Below are 18,318 nucleotides of genomic sequence, written 5' to 3'. Positions count from 1 at the left end.
TTTTCAGTACACAATGCGAGTCCACAAACAGACTGAACTGTTTGCCAGACAGCAGTGTGTACCTTAGCACAGGGCCGTTTGGATCAGTGACTATGACACTGTTAACCATAGCAATCTCGGAATGAACATACCACTATGTGCTTTACAACTTGTTTTTAAAGAAAAGGACTGTAAGTAATATTTCATAAACTTTCCCATTTAAATTTATCAGCAGTATCATCCTGGTTTCCCCCTCCCCCCCTTACCTCGAGGGTAATTAGTGTATGGCATAAAATATTAACTGCATATTTAGTATAGAAAACTATGACCTCATACTTATAAAACGAGGTAATCAGATTTCAGGTTTTAAAATATCTACACATCAAATTACTAAAATATTTCTTTAATGCAACTGAGGACATTCCTAACCAAGCATCTTCATGAATATCTATGCATATTATTTATGTTTGCTGCTCCAAGGAAGCAGTCTTCCACTGAGATACATATGAGGGCCACGTGCAATTTTTTTTTCTCGGACTGCTTTATCTTAAAGCTTTTCTCCTGACTTCATGCACAAGGGGAGATTGGCAGGGAGAATAATACCTTCTTACTTTCCCTCATAAACTGATAATATTCCTAATTTCTTCCTTTGTATTACAAAGGTATAAAATCTTAAATGCTATTTACCAAGTAAAGGTACTCAGACCTCCATTTGTGCCAGTACAAGCCTTCATAAGGAAACAGGCTATTCAACCAATGGGAAATTGGACTAGGTTATTAGATTCCAAACTATTTTAACTGTTGCTATACCACAGGTTTTGACCTTTTCATTGGACTCAAATGTTTCAAGCCTGCCAATGCTGCTGCCTAATGCAGAGTCATTTTCAAGCACACATTCATCACCGCTTGGGTGTAGTCATGTTTTGTCCCTGTGCATCCATAACCCTTCAACAGGAGAAAAGGATTCTACTGTTTGGAGACATGGATTTTCTTGCAACACCTAATCCTTAGGTATCTTATCTGGGGATTCTAGATTTGTTTTTCCTGTAACAAAAATGCATGCTGTGTGAATGTGTACTTATACAGATTTCCTCAAATGTGGTTAATTATTACTTAGGACATTAAACAGGGCTGGGTTTCTATCACTTTCAGTCCTTTCCATCCATGCATTTAAAAGAAAATATGATTGAGATTGCTATTTAGAAGTCTTTGGCAAAAGACTTCTCCACCCCCATCCTACTTCTCCGATTAATGAACATTGTGGATGGCTGCGGACATGGATAAGAAGAAACCCCACCATGTCACAACTGAGGGGATGTTCTTATTTTTCTCAAAGTTTTTTAATGTAGTAAATAAAATGAAAAGAAACTATCATTTTTTAAAATGAAATTTCAATTTTCAGTTTACTTACAGTCCCGAGACTGATCTCAAAAGCCATACTCGCCACAAAAGTTAAATACTTATTGTAGGCCTGACATTGGCACTAAAATGTAACACATTAGTGCAGTCAAGAGAGTAATCTTCTAGCTTTCTTAATATGCCTTTCACATTGTCGTGGATTTGGGTTCTTGTGTTTTTGCAGCTTTTGGCAATCATCACAAAACATTTTTTGAGTGGCTCTGTTGTTATATAAGTCCCACAGAAAATAATTTCAAGAACTGCAATAATGAAGATTCAACTATGTTATTTTGAAGTATCCCAGTGAGGCATTTGATGATGAACAGGGAATCCCAATGAAATCTAGAAAGGGAAACTTTCCACTTGCAGGGAGCTGTTTAATCAACAATAAAGTGCACAAATGATACAGGAAAAGCACCTTTCCGATTAGGGTCTCCATCAATATGCCCAATCTGAAAAAGAGAAAATATTTTAGAAAATATTTTAGTTATGAATTCAATATGAGGACAACAAATAAAACAAGTTTAAAATATTCGCAATTCTTTTTAGCCATATAAAATTGTTTATTATTTATACATTGTTTTTGTAAAATAAATTTTCACCTAAACATTTCTTGCTCTTTTGGGACTCTGTCCCCAAAACTCTAAAATTTCAGCCAGGAACTAATTATGTAGGACCATAAGTACTGATGAGGGAATTTTACTGCATGGTAGAAAGGGTTAATTATATTGGGTAAATATTCCCTTCTTCAATGCTACAAGACACATCATATTGACCTAAAAGGAAACTGATCCTGAATTAAAATAATTCCCTCAAAAGGAGGTTTAGACTAATCTCGGATCTTCACTATATTCTCAGTAAAATCATATAAGTCAGGTGTGTCAAACTTGATTTCATTGAGGGCCGCATCAGGGTTGTGTTTGAGCTCAGGGGGCCATGGTGGGTGTGGCCAGCTCAACATCACTTGGGGGTGCCTGTGGCGGCCCAAGTTCTTTGCCAGTGAAAACGGGCTCCTGAGCTCCATTTTTGGCTGCGACGGCCTCCTGCAACCCTCGGCCAGCGAAAACGGCACTCAGGAGGGCCGCCTGCAGCTCTCATGAGCTCTGTTTTTGGTTGCGACAGCCTCCTGCAACCCTCTGCCAGCGAAAACAGAGCTCAGGAGGGCTGCCCGTGTCCCTCCCAAGCTCCATTTTTGTTCACATGGTGGGCTAGGAAAATGGCTGGGTTCACTTCCACATGCTGAGGTATAACTGATACAACTCCATTTTAGCCTAGACTTGCATACTGTGTCAACCTCACTATTAAGCTATTCATTCAGCTAACCTATGTGCATACTGTTTCCTCTGGCAAAGATCCAACTTTCTTGCCTGAGCAGGAAGGAGAACTTAATTGGTAGAGGATGAGAGGGAGGGGCTCCCTACTCTGCAATCCTCTCCCAACTCTTTAGTAAACAATCCTACAGCAGCAAAGTGAACCTAATGTGGAACTGGCTAACCAGGAAGTTCCTTTCCATGTTCCACCAAGAGAGCAAGCAAGAAGAGCCTTTAGGAACTGTCACTAGAAATTATCTCGGCACCTTGAATTAAATATTCCTAAATGGTGATTTCACTGAATTCTGGGGACAGCAGGGTTGGGCTGGCTGGGGAGGATAAGAGAGCAAACGTTACCCCACTCCTGATTTATCCAGATACGAATTCCGTACAAAAGGAATAAAAAAAATATCTCCAGTTCAAATGAGAACTTAAAGTTCACGTATTTCATTTAGTAGATACTTCTGAAACAGACTGCTTCATCCGGGAAGTCAATTCTGTTGGTTGTTGCTTTATTTTTTATAACTGCAGACAGCAAACCAGAAGAGTTTAAGTCAATTATTAACCTCAGCTGAAAACAAAAATACTTACCCACCACTCCTGATCTTCCTCCCCGTCAACTATGATGACGTCACCTTCTGAAAATGTTAGCTCATCGGGATTATCTGCTACACAGTTATAGATTGCTTTTACTCTTTTGGGCTTTGTTTTTGACTGTAATAAACAGAGATAAAAGGAACCTGGTGTTGAAAACATAGGGCAGACACCACAGAAATAGGCTACAAAGTGTCTCTTCTCAAACAGACAGAAGTAGCAGATCCACAGGAAAAAGCCTTAAACCAAAACAGGTTATTCGTCCCTGTAAATTGAATGTTATCTATATTGGGTAGCAACAGTTCTCCAGAGTTTCAGGTCAATTTTTTAAGGTTTGTCTGGGTAGCTGAATAAACCTGGGACTTTCATTCAAGCATGACATTTAATGTATTATTTTTCCCTAGTCATATTCTTCAATACGTTTGCCTTCTAGTACAATTTTTCTCACTAGCAAAGGTCACACGTTGGATCAGTGCAGTTCTCAGATAGCATTCCATCATAACCACGATCGTTTCAAAAGTCAACAGCCACCACTTCTATTTCTGAGAAGCAAGACATCTCTCTTTGTAGGTAAAGCTTATATGAAGTAGTTCCTTCTGAAACATGTAAAAGGATTTTCTTCCGATAAGCTATTCAAATTCTGGACATTTTACTGAATGTTAACTTATTTTCTTTGCTTTTCTAAATGGGCATCGATTAATTGAAACGATATGCATGTACAGGTAGTCCTCGACTTATAACCACAATTGAACCCAAAATTTCTGTCACCAAGCAAGACATTGTTAAGTGAATTTTACCTCATTTTATGACCTTTCTTGCCACAGTTAAGTGAATCACAGCGGTTGTTAAGTTAGTAACATATTTGTTAAGTGAATCTAACTTCCCTATTGGCTTTGGTTGTCAGAAGGTGATCACATGACCCCGGGACACTAAAACCGTCATAAATACACGTCAGTTGCCAAACGTTCATATTTTGATCACATGGCTGTGAGGATGCTGCAATAGTTGTAAGTGTGCAAAATGGACATAAGTAATTTTTTTCAGTGCTGCTATAGCTTCTGTCACTAAATGCATGGTTTAAGTTGAGGGCTACCTGTATTGGCAACTCCATAAAATACCTCAAAAATATAAACCAACCAGATAAAAAACACAAAAGAGAGCATGACATACATAACCAAGGACAACCCACAATGATTCAATGTTCTAACCATAAAAAATGGATCTATTTAACACATTGGCATAGCTGCCCAAGGAGAAAAGCTACATCTTCAAATCTACAGAAGATGAATGGGATTGAATCTCTAGGGATATGCAGGTCCAAAGAGCAGTGGTTATAATAGAGAAGACTCATCTTTTCGGTCCTGGCAAATGATGCAATTTATAAAAAGGAGCTAGAGCATTGATGTCTAACCTTTTTGGCACTGAGTACTGAAACTAGAGTGTGCGCATGCACCAGAACCTGGGAGAGAGCAGCTGGCTGGTGCGCATGCACACGGCAGCCATCTGCTTTTTCAGGTTCCGTTGTGCGCATGTGTGCCGGTCAGCTGCTCCCTTTTGGGTAATGGCAAGTGCATGCACGCCGGACAGCTGGTCTTCGCACGAAGACCAGCTGTCCAGAAGAGCAAATGGCACCGGGGCACGTGCCCAGAGAGGGCTCTGCATGCCACCTCTGACACACGTGCCATAGGTTCGCCATCACGGACATAGAGCAAAGTTTCACAGCTCGTTAGCTATATTTGCAACATACAAACATTTTTCTTGGAATAGTCTCAGTCCTCCGTGTGATTTCAAGCAAAAGTTCTTCTGAAGTGAGAAATACATAAAAAGCCAAACATACTTTCTTGTTTATTTCTTGGTCAAACTGAATGTATCTGAATTCAACGGACAACAAAGAGGGCCAATGGATTCTGAAGAAATTAAGAGTCTGTACAATGTCTCTAAGTTTCAGCATGGAGAGCTGCCAACTGCAACCTTTTTAGAGAATGACATGCTTTGCTACTTACTATTTGTGACTTTCTTGGCATTGGTGCTGGAGGTTGGATTGGCACTGATATATTGGTAGAAGGGGCAATTTGAGATCCAGCAGTCTCAGATGCAGGGGAAGACTCAACTGTTATTAAACAAACAAAAAATTAAAGTTAACTTTAAAATAACAGACATCACTCTATTCTTAATTTCTCATATCATTACTCTTGTTAATCAAGCCAATTTTTGTAGCGCTACAAAAATAGTCATCATGTCTCACATCAAAAGCCTTTAACCAACAAATAATTCTATTTATTTTATTCTAAAGAATTCTGTTCTATATCACTGGAACCCAGGGTGCAATTCAGCATGTACTAATAATGATTTAAAAATAGATAGGGAATGGCACCTACGTCTTGCTCAAATCCCTTGTTAGTAAAATCATTATATTCATCTTCTCTGCAATTCATTTTTCACAACTACCGAGAAAATGCTGGGGAGATTAGTCACTGCCTCCAAAAATGGCAAAGTTGGATTGATGGCAAAAATGTTGTTTGGTTGTTATAGTGAACCCTTCTGTGCATAAAGCACAGCACAAAGCCCACATTGTGAAGTCAGTTCATGTACCTTTTGTTACATATGAAATAAGCATGTTGGTTAGTTCTAATTGAAATTGGAATTTTTGTATGTTATAAAATAAAAAAAAACTTATTACAAAAAAAAGAAGTGGAAATGAACAAGATAAATTTTTAAAAATAATTACCACAAGACTGCAGAGATCCAGGGCCCTTATTCTTGTTAGTTAAGTTCGATGATTTGTCAGTCCTATTTAAAAGGGAAACAAAGGTTATTCTCTATCATTGCTTCCCATTTAGCCCGTCGTCGTCATCCCATTTATTTTCTGAAACAATATTCAGCATGTTATTCTGTATTGCACTTTTAAACGTATCGACCCATGTTCAACCTCATCTTAAATATCTCCTCAAAATAAATATCTGACAAATTATAACAATAACAGCCAGAATGGTCATTCTACCGACAGAATTCTAGAAATTCAAGTTGCCACGCCTGGAGAAGCCTTAGGTTAAAGAAGGCTTCTGCAAAACTTACAGACAGTACTAGATTTCACTGCCTTTTTAATCCTTCCTTCAACTTAATTCTCCCCATGCACAGCAAACTATGAATTGGAGGTTTTGGAGAAAGAATGTCACATGGAGAGATGCAATTTTGTTTTCCAAACTACACTTCTCTATTTAACTGAACAAGTAACAGAAACCAGAGGTAACGAGAAAATTCTGGTCAGCCTAATCCCTTTTTACAATATTTCTAATAATGCTTCTGATTGTCTCCAGTGAACCTCACAAGACTGAGATAACAGGAATTTACATAAAAATAAATATTACACCACAGATATTCTCAAGCATGACTTCAGTTGAAGTCTGTTTTTTTTCTCATGACAGTAAGAGGTGATATCCAGACTATTCTTCCACAATTTTCTTATGAAAGGTTACCCACCTCCACACTCCCTACTTTGAAGCCTATCCTGTCAATGTCTTTTTTCTGCTTTCCCTTGTTCATCCCTTAAGAACGAATTAAATCAACAGAACAAAACCTTGAAGAGCAGCCACTCAGCAGAAAGTGCAAATCATTAGTACAGCTTAACATTCAGCCACAGTTTGAGCATATCTTTTTTTAACCAGAATTTTTAGAATGTGTATCTCACAAATTACCCAGAAAGAGGCTTTTTCTGAGATATTCGACTTGGAGGCTGTGGAGGAAGTGGTGGCAGAGCAGGTTTGGTCTGTGGTATAGTTGGTTGTTTTGACTGCTGGTTCAAAGCTTCAAAACCACAGGCTGCCTTTGCAGCTGGAGGTGCTGAAGAGAGGATGTCTATAAAAATGCATGGACAACAGTATTCGGATGATGAATGCTGGAATGCTTGAAACAAGCCCCCCCACCCCACCCCACCCAATAACATAATGCTTTAGAAACTTGTTTTATTAAAAAAAAACAGAGGAAAATAATTTTCCCTTTATACCAAAAATGAAGGCTCAAGACAGGCTACAATCCTAAATACACTTTTCTGGAATTAAGTCCAATTCAATGAAATAAGAATATTTTTGCATATACATGGAAAGATTTGAATTGTAAAAAGCTAATTGTACACGGTCTTAGGTGTTGGATACATTATAGAAGTGTTTAGTTGTCTCATTTGAATACACTCACTTGATGGGATAACTACCTGCAATTCACTATATTAAGATAGTATGGACAAAATATGCAGAGTGCATGCATTCAGTAACAAGCTCTTCAAAATTCTTCACTGTTTTTACTGCAAGAGACTCTCATGGCTGTCCCTCTGGAAAATCATACACTGAAAGCTAAACTAAGAAAAACCTGATTAATTTAAGACGCTTACAGGAGGTTAATTTCATGGCTGGTTTATACTAACCTTCCTGAGAGGTGTTTAACATCTTTTTAAAAAATGTATTTGTTCAATTTCTATAGCTACCCATCTCAGCCAGGATCATCGCATCTGTAATAATATTTTCCATGAAATATACACAGCCCGGGTACAATTTCAGAAGCAATCAATAGCACACCATCCCAATGCACAATCAAGATATTGAATAATATTGTATACAGTCTTTTAAAATGTGTGGACAGTCTGAACTCTTTGCAAAGCTACCCGTGTTCTCAGCCCAGCTTGAAAAAAAATATGGATATTCAGAAACTATGATAGCAAACCTATGTTCACCAGAGAGAAAGAAGAATAAGAATGAATTGTGGAATGGACAGTCAAGGCCAACCATGATTAGATGCAGCAAAAACCAAGAAAACAGCGGAAAGAGCGAACATACTTGTAGATGTTACACGCAATGGTGGAACAGGGGGATGGACAGTTGGTGGATCTGATGAAGACCTTTGCCTGCTTATGCTTTCCATTCCTAAAGAATTTGTCTTCCACAGTGTGTTCGATGAAGGAGTTGTCTGAACAGCACTGCCAAGAAATGAAGACTGAACTAAAAAGAAAGGAGAACACTGTATTATTATTATAATTATAATTGGCTGTGAAATGAGCAGCTCTACTTCAGTGGACTGGCTGCAATCCAGAAGTACATGTATTTTTTTTTAAAATTTGATTTATATGCTGCCCTTGTCCGGAGACTCAGGGCGGCTTACAATGCATTAAGCAATTTCAGATTTAAAGAAAGATAGGGCCATTTCTAAGGCACGGTTTGGACAGGTATAGCTGTCATGAATCATGTGACATCTAGGTCTGGTTCAGGTATTACAAATGCAGAATACCTCACATTTGATGTGCCAGGCCAACATTACTCCAGTAATGTCCTTTTTTCTATAATCACATTTTCAATATGAGCATTTAAAACACAAATGTTTTCACTGGTACAATGTACTCATGTTGAACTGTATTCTGAAATCATGTTCATTTGCAAGAACAAAGAGGAAAGTTACTGATGGCATCACAGAGAGGGATGCAGGTCTGCATTTTTTTAAAAAAATTGGAACAGAGCTTCTGGATAACTGTGTGCCAGTTAGTCAATTCAGCTACGGCTCTCTATGGAGTCAAAACTTTCATATTACTTTCAAGCAGTAATTTTCATCAGGGCACATCATCAAGATGTAATTATATTCCTTCATCCAATTTGTTTAACACACTTTTAAAACACAGAATTATTGATGCATTATGCAGTTTTAGCTGATTTAGTCAGTATCACAAATGGTAATATAAATCATGCTATTTAAGGAAATGGATAAACCAGGCAACTGAATTAGGATGTACAGGGAATACAATTGCTTTCTCTTATCCCAGTTGGTGAGCTGGAACTTTAAATCTTCTGATATGATATGATGGCAGACAAAGCAATGATAGTTGCTCCCACTTCCCATAATTTCTTTTTTCACATTTTTGTGGCAAGTCAGTCGCCGGATATGCCACAAAACAGATATGTAAAGGGGCAGATGACAGATGAGGAAATGAATTGGCGAGTCAAACAACTGTTATGTTTCCGGTTGCATCAGTTATCTTAAGGATTTCCGATCATGTCACAGTTAGTAAGGTGGGGCAAGGAGTGTTATATATGTGAATTCATGAATCACTTCTTTCCTGATGATGTAACAATAGCTAAGAAGAATTTTACTGATAACTCCTGAACTGTAGTAATTGGTTTTGAAAAGCAGGAACAATAGCAGGGAAAGCTGCAAAGTTCGTAAGCTAATGATGAGCAAAAGCAGCAGCCTAGTTTGCTGATAGGACCTATTTAGCTTGCGAATATAACCTGCGTAAATCTCAAAGAAAAAGAAAGGAACACCCAAACTGATCCTGGCTGGGCTTCTACACACTTAAATGCTGTGATTTCATTTTAATTATCTGTCCTCACAAAAGATTAATTAATTAAAAGTTTGCTCCTAGAGGTACAGCACTATATTCTCTAACAGGGAGGTGGACACGGTACTATTATTATACCACAAACTCTAGGATCCCCCTCTCCTTTGGATGACCTGGATGGCACTACAGGAAATAGCTTCCTGTGGGCACAACTTCCTGACCCTGACCTCCCAGGGAGGTGGACCCGGCATCCTCCATTCAAAAAGTTGGATGTTTTGCCATGGCAACTTTATTTTTTTGTTTCTGAAGAAGAACCAAGAGCTAAGAAAAAAACCACTTACATCAATCATGCATTTGTTTCAAAATGCCCACACCTATTACCTCTCAAAGGTAATTCAATTTTCAAAGTGCTTTATTGTCCCACCTTTCTGAGCTCTCAATAGGCAGAACAATGACAAAATCCTCATTTTACCAGAATGGTTGTCATAAATTCTATGTTTTAGCGACAATATTATCTTGAAGAAAGAGCAAAAAATACATTAAAAATTGCAAAACAGAAATACGTAGTCAGCAGCCTTGGAAACACTTTCCACGTCAACCAGCTAGGGAGCTATTGTTGCTGCTCATATGCAACCTACATATAGAACATATAGTCCCCAATTCCCGGGCTGTGGCCCGTTGGGAACTGGGCTGCATAAGCAGTGGGCAAAGCTCAATTTGCACAAGCGGCGTGCTCGTGCACCCCCTGCTTGTGCGGAACCATCCCCTCTCCCCACTCCCCGCCACCACCAGTCTGCAGAGCCAGAGAGGTTGGGGACCAGTGGTGAAATGTAAAATTTGTTACTACTGGTTCTGTGGGCGTGGCTTGGTGGTGGTGGTGAGTAACGTGACTGAGAGGGCGTGGCCAACTTTTTTTTAACTTTTAAAACCATTTTTTTTACAACCTCTTTGACTGATGAGGTTGTAAAAAATGCTTTTAAAAGCCTCTGATGATTCCAGCTGAATTGCCTGATCATCAGAGGCTTTTTTTTAAAAAAAGCCTCTGACAATCCCAGCTGAGCCACGCAATCATCAGAGGCTTTTTTTTTTTTTTTACTTTTTTTCGGCCAAAGAGGTTGTAGAAAAAAATGTTTTTAAAAATTAAAAAAAAAAGCCTCTGATGATTGCACTGCTCAGCTGGGCATGGGGGGGGGGGGCAGGGATTTTTGCTATCGGTTCTCCGAACCACCCGCCACCCTTGCTCCGGTCCGAACGGGGAGCATTTCACCCCTGTTGGGGACTATTGATATAGAACAGTGATGGCTAACCTTTTCCGGACCAAGTGCCCAAAGCATGCATGCACGTGCAAATGCGCACACGTGTGCCTGAGCCCCCGAAATGCAATTCATGCACAGCCCCTGCATATGTTCAGCCCCCCGCGCATGCGCGGCAGACCCAATGACCAGCTGGCCAGTGGGAGGTACACGTGCATGCGCGGCGGAGCTGAACTAGGGTGATGGCTTGCGTGCCCACAGAGGGGGCGCTGCGGGCCACCTGTGGCATGTGTGCCATAGGTTTGCCATCACGGATATAGAGGATGGAGAAATGTTTCTAAGCTCATCCCTTGCAATGACACACACACAGAGCATATACAACTTCCACTCCATCAGTGGAAAGAGACAGACAGGACCCTGACACACTTAAGACCTCTGACATTCCTTGAGTTAAAGATTAGATGCACTTCTAAGACCTTCACAACTGATTTACATGTAATCCTCAACTTACAACCATTTGTTTAGTGACCATTCAAAGTTACAACAGCACTGAAAAAAGTGACTTATGACAATTTTTAAACAGTTACAACCACTGCACCATCTCCATGGTCACATTATCAAAACTCGGACGCTTGGCATATATTTTTAACAGTTGCAGTGTCCTGGGGTCATGTGATCACTTTTTGAGAACTTCTGATGATGAGAAAGCCAGATTCACTTAACAACTGTGTTACTAACTTAACAACTGCAGTGATTCACCTGTGGCAAGAAAGATAATAAAATGGGGCAAAACTCACTTAAGAACTGTCTTGCTTAGCAATGGAAGTTTTAGGCTCCACTGTGGTCATAAGTAGAGGATTACCTGTATATGCTCAGACGTTGTGAAGAAGAGAAAGAAGATATCTATCTGAGTGCATATTCTTGGTGTAAAAATAGAAAGCACACAAAGCCCTCCAAGGGAAAAATTCAAAGTGACCTTCAGATACTTTCAGCTATTAAACTTTACGTTGTACTTTTGGATTTTAAACTGATTTTCAATGTCATTTCTTGAATAAAACACTGAACCAAAAGGAAGATCTGGACAAAAGGTTGAAATCTGATTGCTCTTATTCATAAATTATACAACACTGTAAATTCATGTTGAAAATCAGATGTAACCCATTATGTGGAATAGTTCCAACTGGTAGGGAGTGAAAATTCTTCCTTTTTTCCCTTCTTGTTCCTTTTCTGTTTGGTTTCTACATCTTCAATTGAGCATTTGACCAAATCTAGAATATTATTTCCCAAGCTGACAAACATTTTTCCATGATTCTTTGTACAACTGATGCACTTACACTATCAAAGAAAGCCACTAAATTAAGGAGCCTCTCTAAACACAAGCCACATATTGTAGACAATAATCTCTACTGTTAATTATTACAAGATCAGAACTGCAGAGTTTGTGACAAGGTCCAGTTAGAGAAATTGAAATCTGGGGAGATTTAGAACAGTATAGATTTGCAAGCTGCACAGCATACATCACATTTATTTCCAAAAGAAGTCATTTATACATAGCAATTTGATCACTAAAATCAGTAGGAAATAAGTGGTAGATCAAATATCCTACTTTAGAACAGAGTTGTTGTTCATAGCCAGTAAATCCAAATTTCTACATTGAGAAATGATGTAAATATTTGTATTGTTGATGGCATTTAGTTCTGGCTTTTACATTCATTTGCATCTTCAAATAACACAATTAATGGAACCATTTGTTGAAGATATAAATTAGAAATCCCATGTGATATATCCTAATACAACAAAAATCGTAATAAAAACTTTACTAGTGTATGTTTGCTTTTGTTGTCTGATGCCTTTTTTAAAACAAAAAATAGATCCCAATTCTAATATAGCATTTAATTTTGACATACTTTTTTTCTCTTCTCTATTTTGAATATACAGAGCACTTTAATGCCAATTTAAAAGGAAGCCATGAATATTGTTAATATTTATTTGAACAAATTGACAATCAACCCCACACCTTCAAAGGAAAAAAAAAGAGAGAACAGAACAGTTTCCTGCCGTTCATCATCTTGTCAATTATGAGAGCATTAGTACCTTTCCCAATATTTCTGGGCGGCAAGGGTGGTGCATTGGTGACAGGTGCTGTAGGTTGAATGGGAGGTGGGCTGCTACTGAGAACGGCTCCATAGGTCTCATTTTGTAACAGGCTTGGCATAAAACTTCTCTGTTTGTCCTTGGCTACATTGGCAGCATCTCTTGCCAGAGAGGCGACATTAGGCTGAAGCTGGCTTGATCCTAGCTGATAGAAACTTACAGGTCTGTCCTCTCTTCGACTGGGGCTGGCTTGCTGTAAAGAAAAGAAGAATCCAAGAGAGAGCCAAGTTGTCAAGTATTTTTGTGTCCATGCTATGAATATAAGTATGCAACTCTGCGTGGCATAAGGCAAATGAAGCTGGTAACATTCAATCATGCTTCAAAATAATACTATTAGTTGTGTATTAACATTCCTTAATCTGATAAATGGGATTTTGGTGAATGACATACCAACCACAACAGCAATTTGTGAGTCTGTAACTGTATCATGATTTTGGACAGCAACCACCCATATTCTCAAAATTGTGTAATGGACAGGAAAAATTGCTTGCTCCTTATTTATCCCTTTTTTGCCTGTCTCATTCGCCATACAGGTAGTCCTCAACTTATAACCATTAATTTAGTGACCGTTTGAAGTTACAATGGCACTGAAAAAGTGATTTATGACCCTTTTTAACACTTGCAACCATTGCAGCATCCCTGGGGTCACATGACCAAAATTCAGATGCTTGGCAACTGGCATGTATTTATGACAGTTGCAGTGTCCCAGGATCACATGATCAATTTTTGCAACCTTCTGACAAGCAAAGTCAATGGCGAAGCCAGATTCACTTAATAACCATGTTACTAATTTAACTGCAGTGATTCACTTAACAAGTGTAACAAGGAAGGTTGTAAAAGGGGGCAAAACTCACTTAGCAACTGTCTTGTTTAACAATATCTGGGGCTCAATTGTACTCATAAGTCGAGGGCTACCTGTAGCCTGTTACCTGAGAAATTAGAAATATTTAAGTCAGGGGTGAAATCCAGCAGGTTCTAACAGGTTCTGGAGAACTGGTAGCAGAAATTTTGAGTAGTTTGGAGAACCGGCAAATACCACCTCCATTCCCACCGCAGAATGGGATGGGAATGGAGATTTTGCAGTATCCTTCCCCTGGAGTGGGGTGGGAATGGAGATTTTGCAATATCCTTCCCCTGCCACGTCTACCAAGCCACGCCCACAGAACAGGTAGGGAAAAAAATTGGATTTCACCCCCGATTTAAGCGTGCTTCAATAAAATCACGAAGTATTTGAATACATACCTGCAGTTTTTCATCCACATCATCATCACTTTCATCCAAGTCTTCATGAAGTAACCGCCATTCATATTCTACGTGAACATGAGAATTAAGCCTTCCAGCCAGAGCCTGAGTAAGCTAAAGGACCAAAGTTAGGCTTTATGGAACCCAGTCCATGTTAATGACTTAAAATTCCAAATCGTTAAAGAGACCTGGAATCTAATTATTTTCTATCCCTTTCTTTTTTAAGTGCAAAATTATGTTGAAGATATTTGAAGAAATTTATAAAGATTTTGAATGTGAAGACTTTTTATAGAGCAAACAAAAAACATCCAATTGAGGGTCCCGCAATAATTTTTATTTTATTTTGTTTATATTTATATACCGCCCTCCTCCCGAAGGACTCGAGGCGGTGAACAGCCAACAGATAAAACACAGGAAATACAAAATTTAAAACAATATTAAAATCCAATTAAATTAATTTGGCCCACAATTAAAACACCCCTATATTAAAACCGATAATTAACAATTTAAGAATTAAAACAATTTAAAAAAGTTAGGCCAGCTCGGCTTGCTGGAATAAAAACGTCTTTAGGGAACAACGAAAGGTGTGGAGATCCGGGAGCCGCCGTATATCCGGGGGCAGCTCATTCCAGAGGGTAGATGCCCCCACAGAGAAGGGTCTCCCCCTGGGGGCCGCCAGTCGACATTGTTTGACCGACGGCACCCTGAGGAGCCCCTCTCTGTGGGAGCGTACTGGTCGGTGGGAGGCTATCGGTGGCAGAAGGCGGTCTCGTAAATATCCGGGTCCTAAGCCATGGAGCGCTCTAAAGGTGGTAACCAATACCTTGAAGCGCACCCGGAGGACCACCGGGAGCCAGTGCAGCTCGCGCAGAAGAGGTGTTACATGGGAGCGCTGAGTCGCCCCCATAACCACCCGCGCGGCCGCATTCTGGACCAGCTGGAGCCTCCGGGTGCTCCTCAAGGGGAGCCTCATGTAGAGAGCATTACAGTAGTCCAGGCGGGATGTGACGAGAGCATGAGTGACCGTGCATAAGGCATCCCGATCCAGAAAGGGACGCAACTGGCGGATCAGGCGAACCTGATAAAAAGCCCCCCTGGCCACAGCCGTCATATGCTCTTCTAAAGATAGCCGTGCATCCAGGAGAACGCCCAAGTTGCGAGACCTCTCTGTGGGGGCCAACGACTCGCCCCCAATAGTCAGCGATGGTGCCAACTGACTATATCGGGATGCTGGAAGCCACAGCCACTCGGTCTTGGACGGGTTGAGCCTGAGCCTGTTCCTCCCCATCCAGATCCGCATGGCCTCCAGGCACCGGGACATCACATCAAGGGCATCTTTGGGGTGGTCCGGGGTAGAGATGTACAGCTGAGTGTCATCAGCGTACAGATGGCACTTCACCATGAAACCACAGATGATCTCACCCAGCGGCTTCACATAAATATTGAACAAAAGGGGCGAGAGAACCGACCCTTGCAGCACCCCACACACAAGGCGCTTCGAGGTTGATCTCTGTCCCTCCGTCAACACGAACTGCGACCGGTCAGAGAGGAAGGAGGAGAACCACTGCAGCACCGTGCCCCCTATCCCCAGCCCCTCCAATCGGCGCAGCATGATACCATGGTCGATGGTATCAAAAGCCGCTGAAAGATCTAATAGGACCAGGACAGAGGAACAACCCCTGTCCCGAGCCCTCCAGAGATCATCAATCAACGCGACCAATGCCATTTCCATGCTGTACCCAGGCCTGAAGCCCAACTAGAACGGATCCAGATAGACCGTTTCCTCCAGGTACCGGGGAAGCTGTCGTGCCACCACACTCTCAACAACCTTCGCCACAAAGCGAAGGTTAGAGACTGGATGATAATTCCCTAATACAGCTGGGTCCAGGGAAGGCTTCTTAAGGAGGGGCCTCACCACTGCCTCCTTCAAGGCGGCGGGGAAGTAACCCTCGCTCAAAGAAGCATTTATAATCCCCTGGAGCCAGCCTCGTGTAACCTCCCGGGAGGCCAGCACCACCCAGGAGGGACCCTGGTCCAATAAACATGTGGCGCGCTAAGCCTGCCCAGAATCCTGTCCATGTCTTCGGGAGCCACTGGATCAAACTCCTCCCAGATAACATTCTCAAGGCCTGCCTCCGTCACCCCGCCTGAAACCAACCAGTCAGAGTCCAGCCCTTCCCGAATCTGAGCGATTTTGTCATGCAGATATTGCACAAAGTCCTCAGCTCTATCCTGTAAGGGGTCTTCCCTCGCTCCCAGATGGAGCAGGGAGCGGGTCACCCTAAACAGAGTGGCTGGGCGGTTATCTGATGACGCAATAAGAGTGGCAAAATAATTACATTTTGCCGCTTTTATCGCCACTAGGTAGGTCTTAATATGAGACCTCACCAGTGTCCGGTCGGATTCGGATTGGCTAGCCCTCCAATCGCTCTCTAGGCATCTTTTCCGGCGCTTCATTTCCCTCAGCTCCTCGGAGAACCAGGGAGCCACACGGGATCGGCACCGGGTCAGAGGCCGCAAAGGCACGACACGATCCAAGCCTCCGGCGGCTGCCCTATCCCAGGCGGCCACCAGGTTTTCAGTCGAGTTGTGAGCCAGAACCTCAGGGAATGGCCCAAGCTCCCTCTGGAATCTATCCGGATCCATCAGGCACCTGGGGCGGAACCACCTAACTGGTTCCGCCTCCCTGCGGCGGGGGGTAGCGGTACGGAAGTCCAGTCGAAGGAGTGAATGGTCTGATCATGACAAGGGCTCAATGACTAGGTCCCCTACTTCTAGATCATTCCGCCACTGCCCTGAGACAAAAATCAAGTCCAGAGTGTGTCCCCCCGTGTGAGTAGGGCCATGAACTAACGTGGACAGGTCAATAGCTGTCATGGAAGCCATGAACTCCCGAGCCGCTTCCGACGTTTCACTGACAGATGGCAGGTTGAAATCCCCCATGACCATAAGTCTGGGCGTATCAACCGCCACCCCGGCTATTACGTCGAGCAGCTCAGGCAGGGCCACTGCTACGTGGCAGGGAGCCAGGTACATCATCAGCAGGCCCATCTGAACCCCACGGCCCCACTTCACAAGGAGGGATCTGAAGTACAGTGGCCTCCCTCGGACCAAGACCTTCCTTTATAACAACCGCCACCCCACCACCCCTTCCCTGAGTCCTCGGCTGATGGAATGCATGGAAACCTGGTGGGCACATTTCAACAAGGGGAACCCCCCCCTCCTGGCCCAACCAGGTCTCAGTAACACCCGCCAGGTCCGCACCCCCCTCCTGTACAAGATCACAAATGAGGGGGGCTTTATTTACAACGGACCTGGCGTTGTACAACATCAGCCGAAGGCCTGGGCCCTGAGGGTCTGAGCAACCCAGGGAACAAGAAGGGCCATGGGGGCCGGAGCGCGCAATCACTCGAAGATAGCGAGTGCGCACTCCCCTAACATGATATGGCCCCCTGCTTCCGCCATATTTGCCCCTCCCCCTCACAGTACCGATGGAACAGCCCTCACCCGTATGGAAACTGGCCCCCTCCTTAGCCCCCGACCCCTAGTGATGTAACCCCCTGCCGGCCTAGGCCCTACCCTCCCACAACCCTCCCACCTTCTGGATCCCCTTAAAATTTGATTAAAACCTCTAATTAAAAAACCCCTCAAGCCCCGCTTAGAAGCATGCCACCACTCGGGGTTCCAAAACCCGTCCTTGAGGTAGGCCTTTGATAGATAAGAATGTTATTTAAATACTATTATGTAACACTAATTACTGTATTGTAATTCAAATGTACTACCTCCCGATATGGTTGTGTACATAGAAGGGGTTGTCCAAAGATATCATAGATTATACATCATGCGCCACTTCAGCTAATGTAAGGGAAGAACATTATGCATAAATCAAAATCTTACCAGCTCTTCACAGTGTGCATGCTTTAAGCGTTTAGCTATATCAAGTGGTGTTTCTCCAGCTTCATTTGCTATAAAATCAATGAAAGGAAAAGTTGGTTTGCAACTTTGTATTACTAAAAATACAGTATAAGTAGCTTACAAAATGAAAATAACATTAGGAACAATCCAGCCAAAG

General features: G+C 41.8%; 1 protein-coding gene across 1 annotated transcript in view; it reads right to left on the bottom strand.

The window, feature by feature from the left end:
* Positions 1–588: 588 nt before the first annotated feature.
* ASAP2 (ArfGAP with SH3 domain, ankyrin repeat and PH domain 2) overlaps positions 589–18,318 on the bottom strand; it is a 100,874-nt gene continuing 83,144 nt past the window's right edge. The window contains exons 20-28 of the mRNA XM_070932978.1: positions 18,144–18,211; positions 14,247–14,360; positions 12,945–13,197; positions 8,108–8,269; positions 6,977–7,136; positions 6,010–6,071; positions 5,285–5,391; positions 3,279–3,401; positions 589–1,829 (exon numbers count right to left, since the gene is read on the bottom strand). Coding sequence (XP_070789079.1) covers positions 1,755–1,829; positions 3,279–3,401; positions 5,285–5,391; positions 6,010–6,071; positions 6,977–7,136; positions 8,108–8,269; positions 12,945–13,197; positions 14,247–14,360; positions 18,144–18,211 — 1,124 coding nt within the window. The 3' untranslated portion in view covers positions 589–1,754. The remainder of the gene's footprint in view (positions 1,830–3,278; positions 3,402–5,284; positions 5,392–6,009; positions 6,072–6,976; positions 7,137–8,107; positions 8,270–12,944; positions 13,198–14,246; positions 14,361–18,143; positions 18,212–18,318) is intronic.

Source organism: Pituophis catenifer, unplaced genomic scaffold, assembly GCF_029215685.1.
Source record: "Pituophis catenifer annectens isolate HBS135680 unplaced genomic scaffold, rPitCat1.0.hap2 SCAF_1, whole genome shotgun sequence".
In the NCBI taxonomy this organism is placed as follows: Eukaryota; Metazoa; Chordata; class Lepidosauria; order Squamata; family Colubridae; genus Pituophis; species Pituophis catenifer.
Note: the sequence above shows the minus strand (reverse complement) of the source record. Positions and strands in the feature narration are given on the sequence as shown.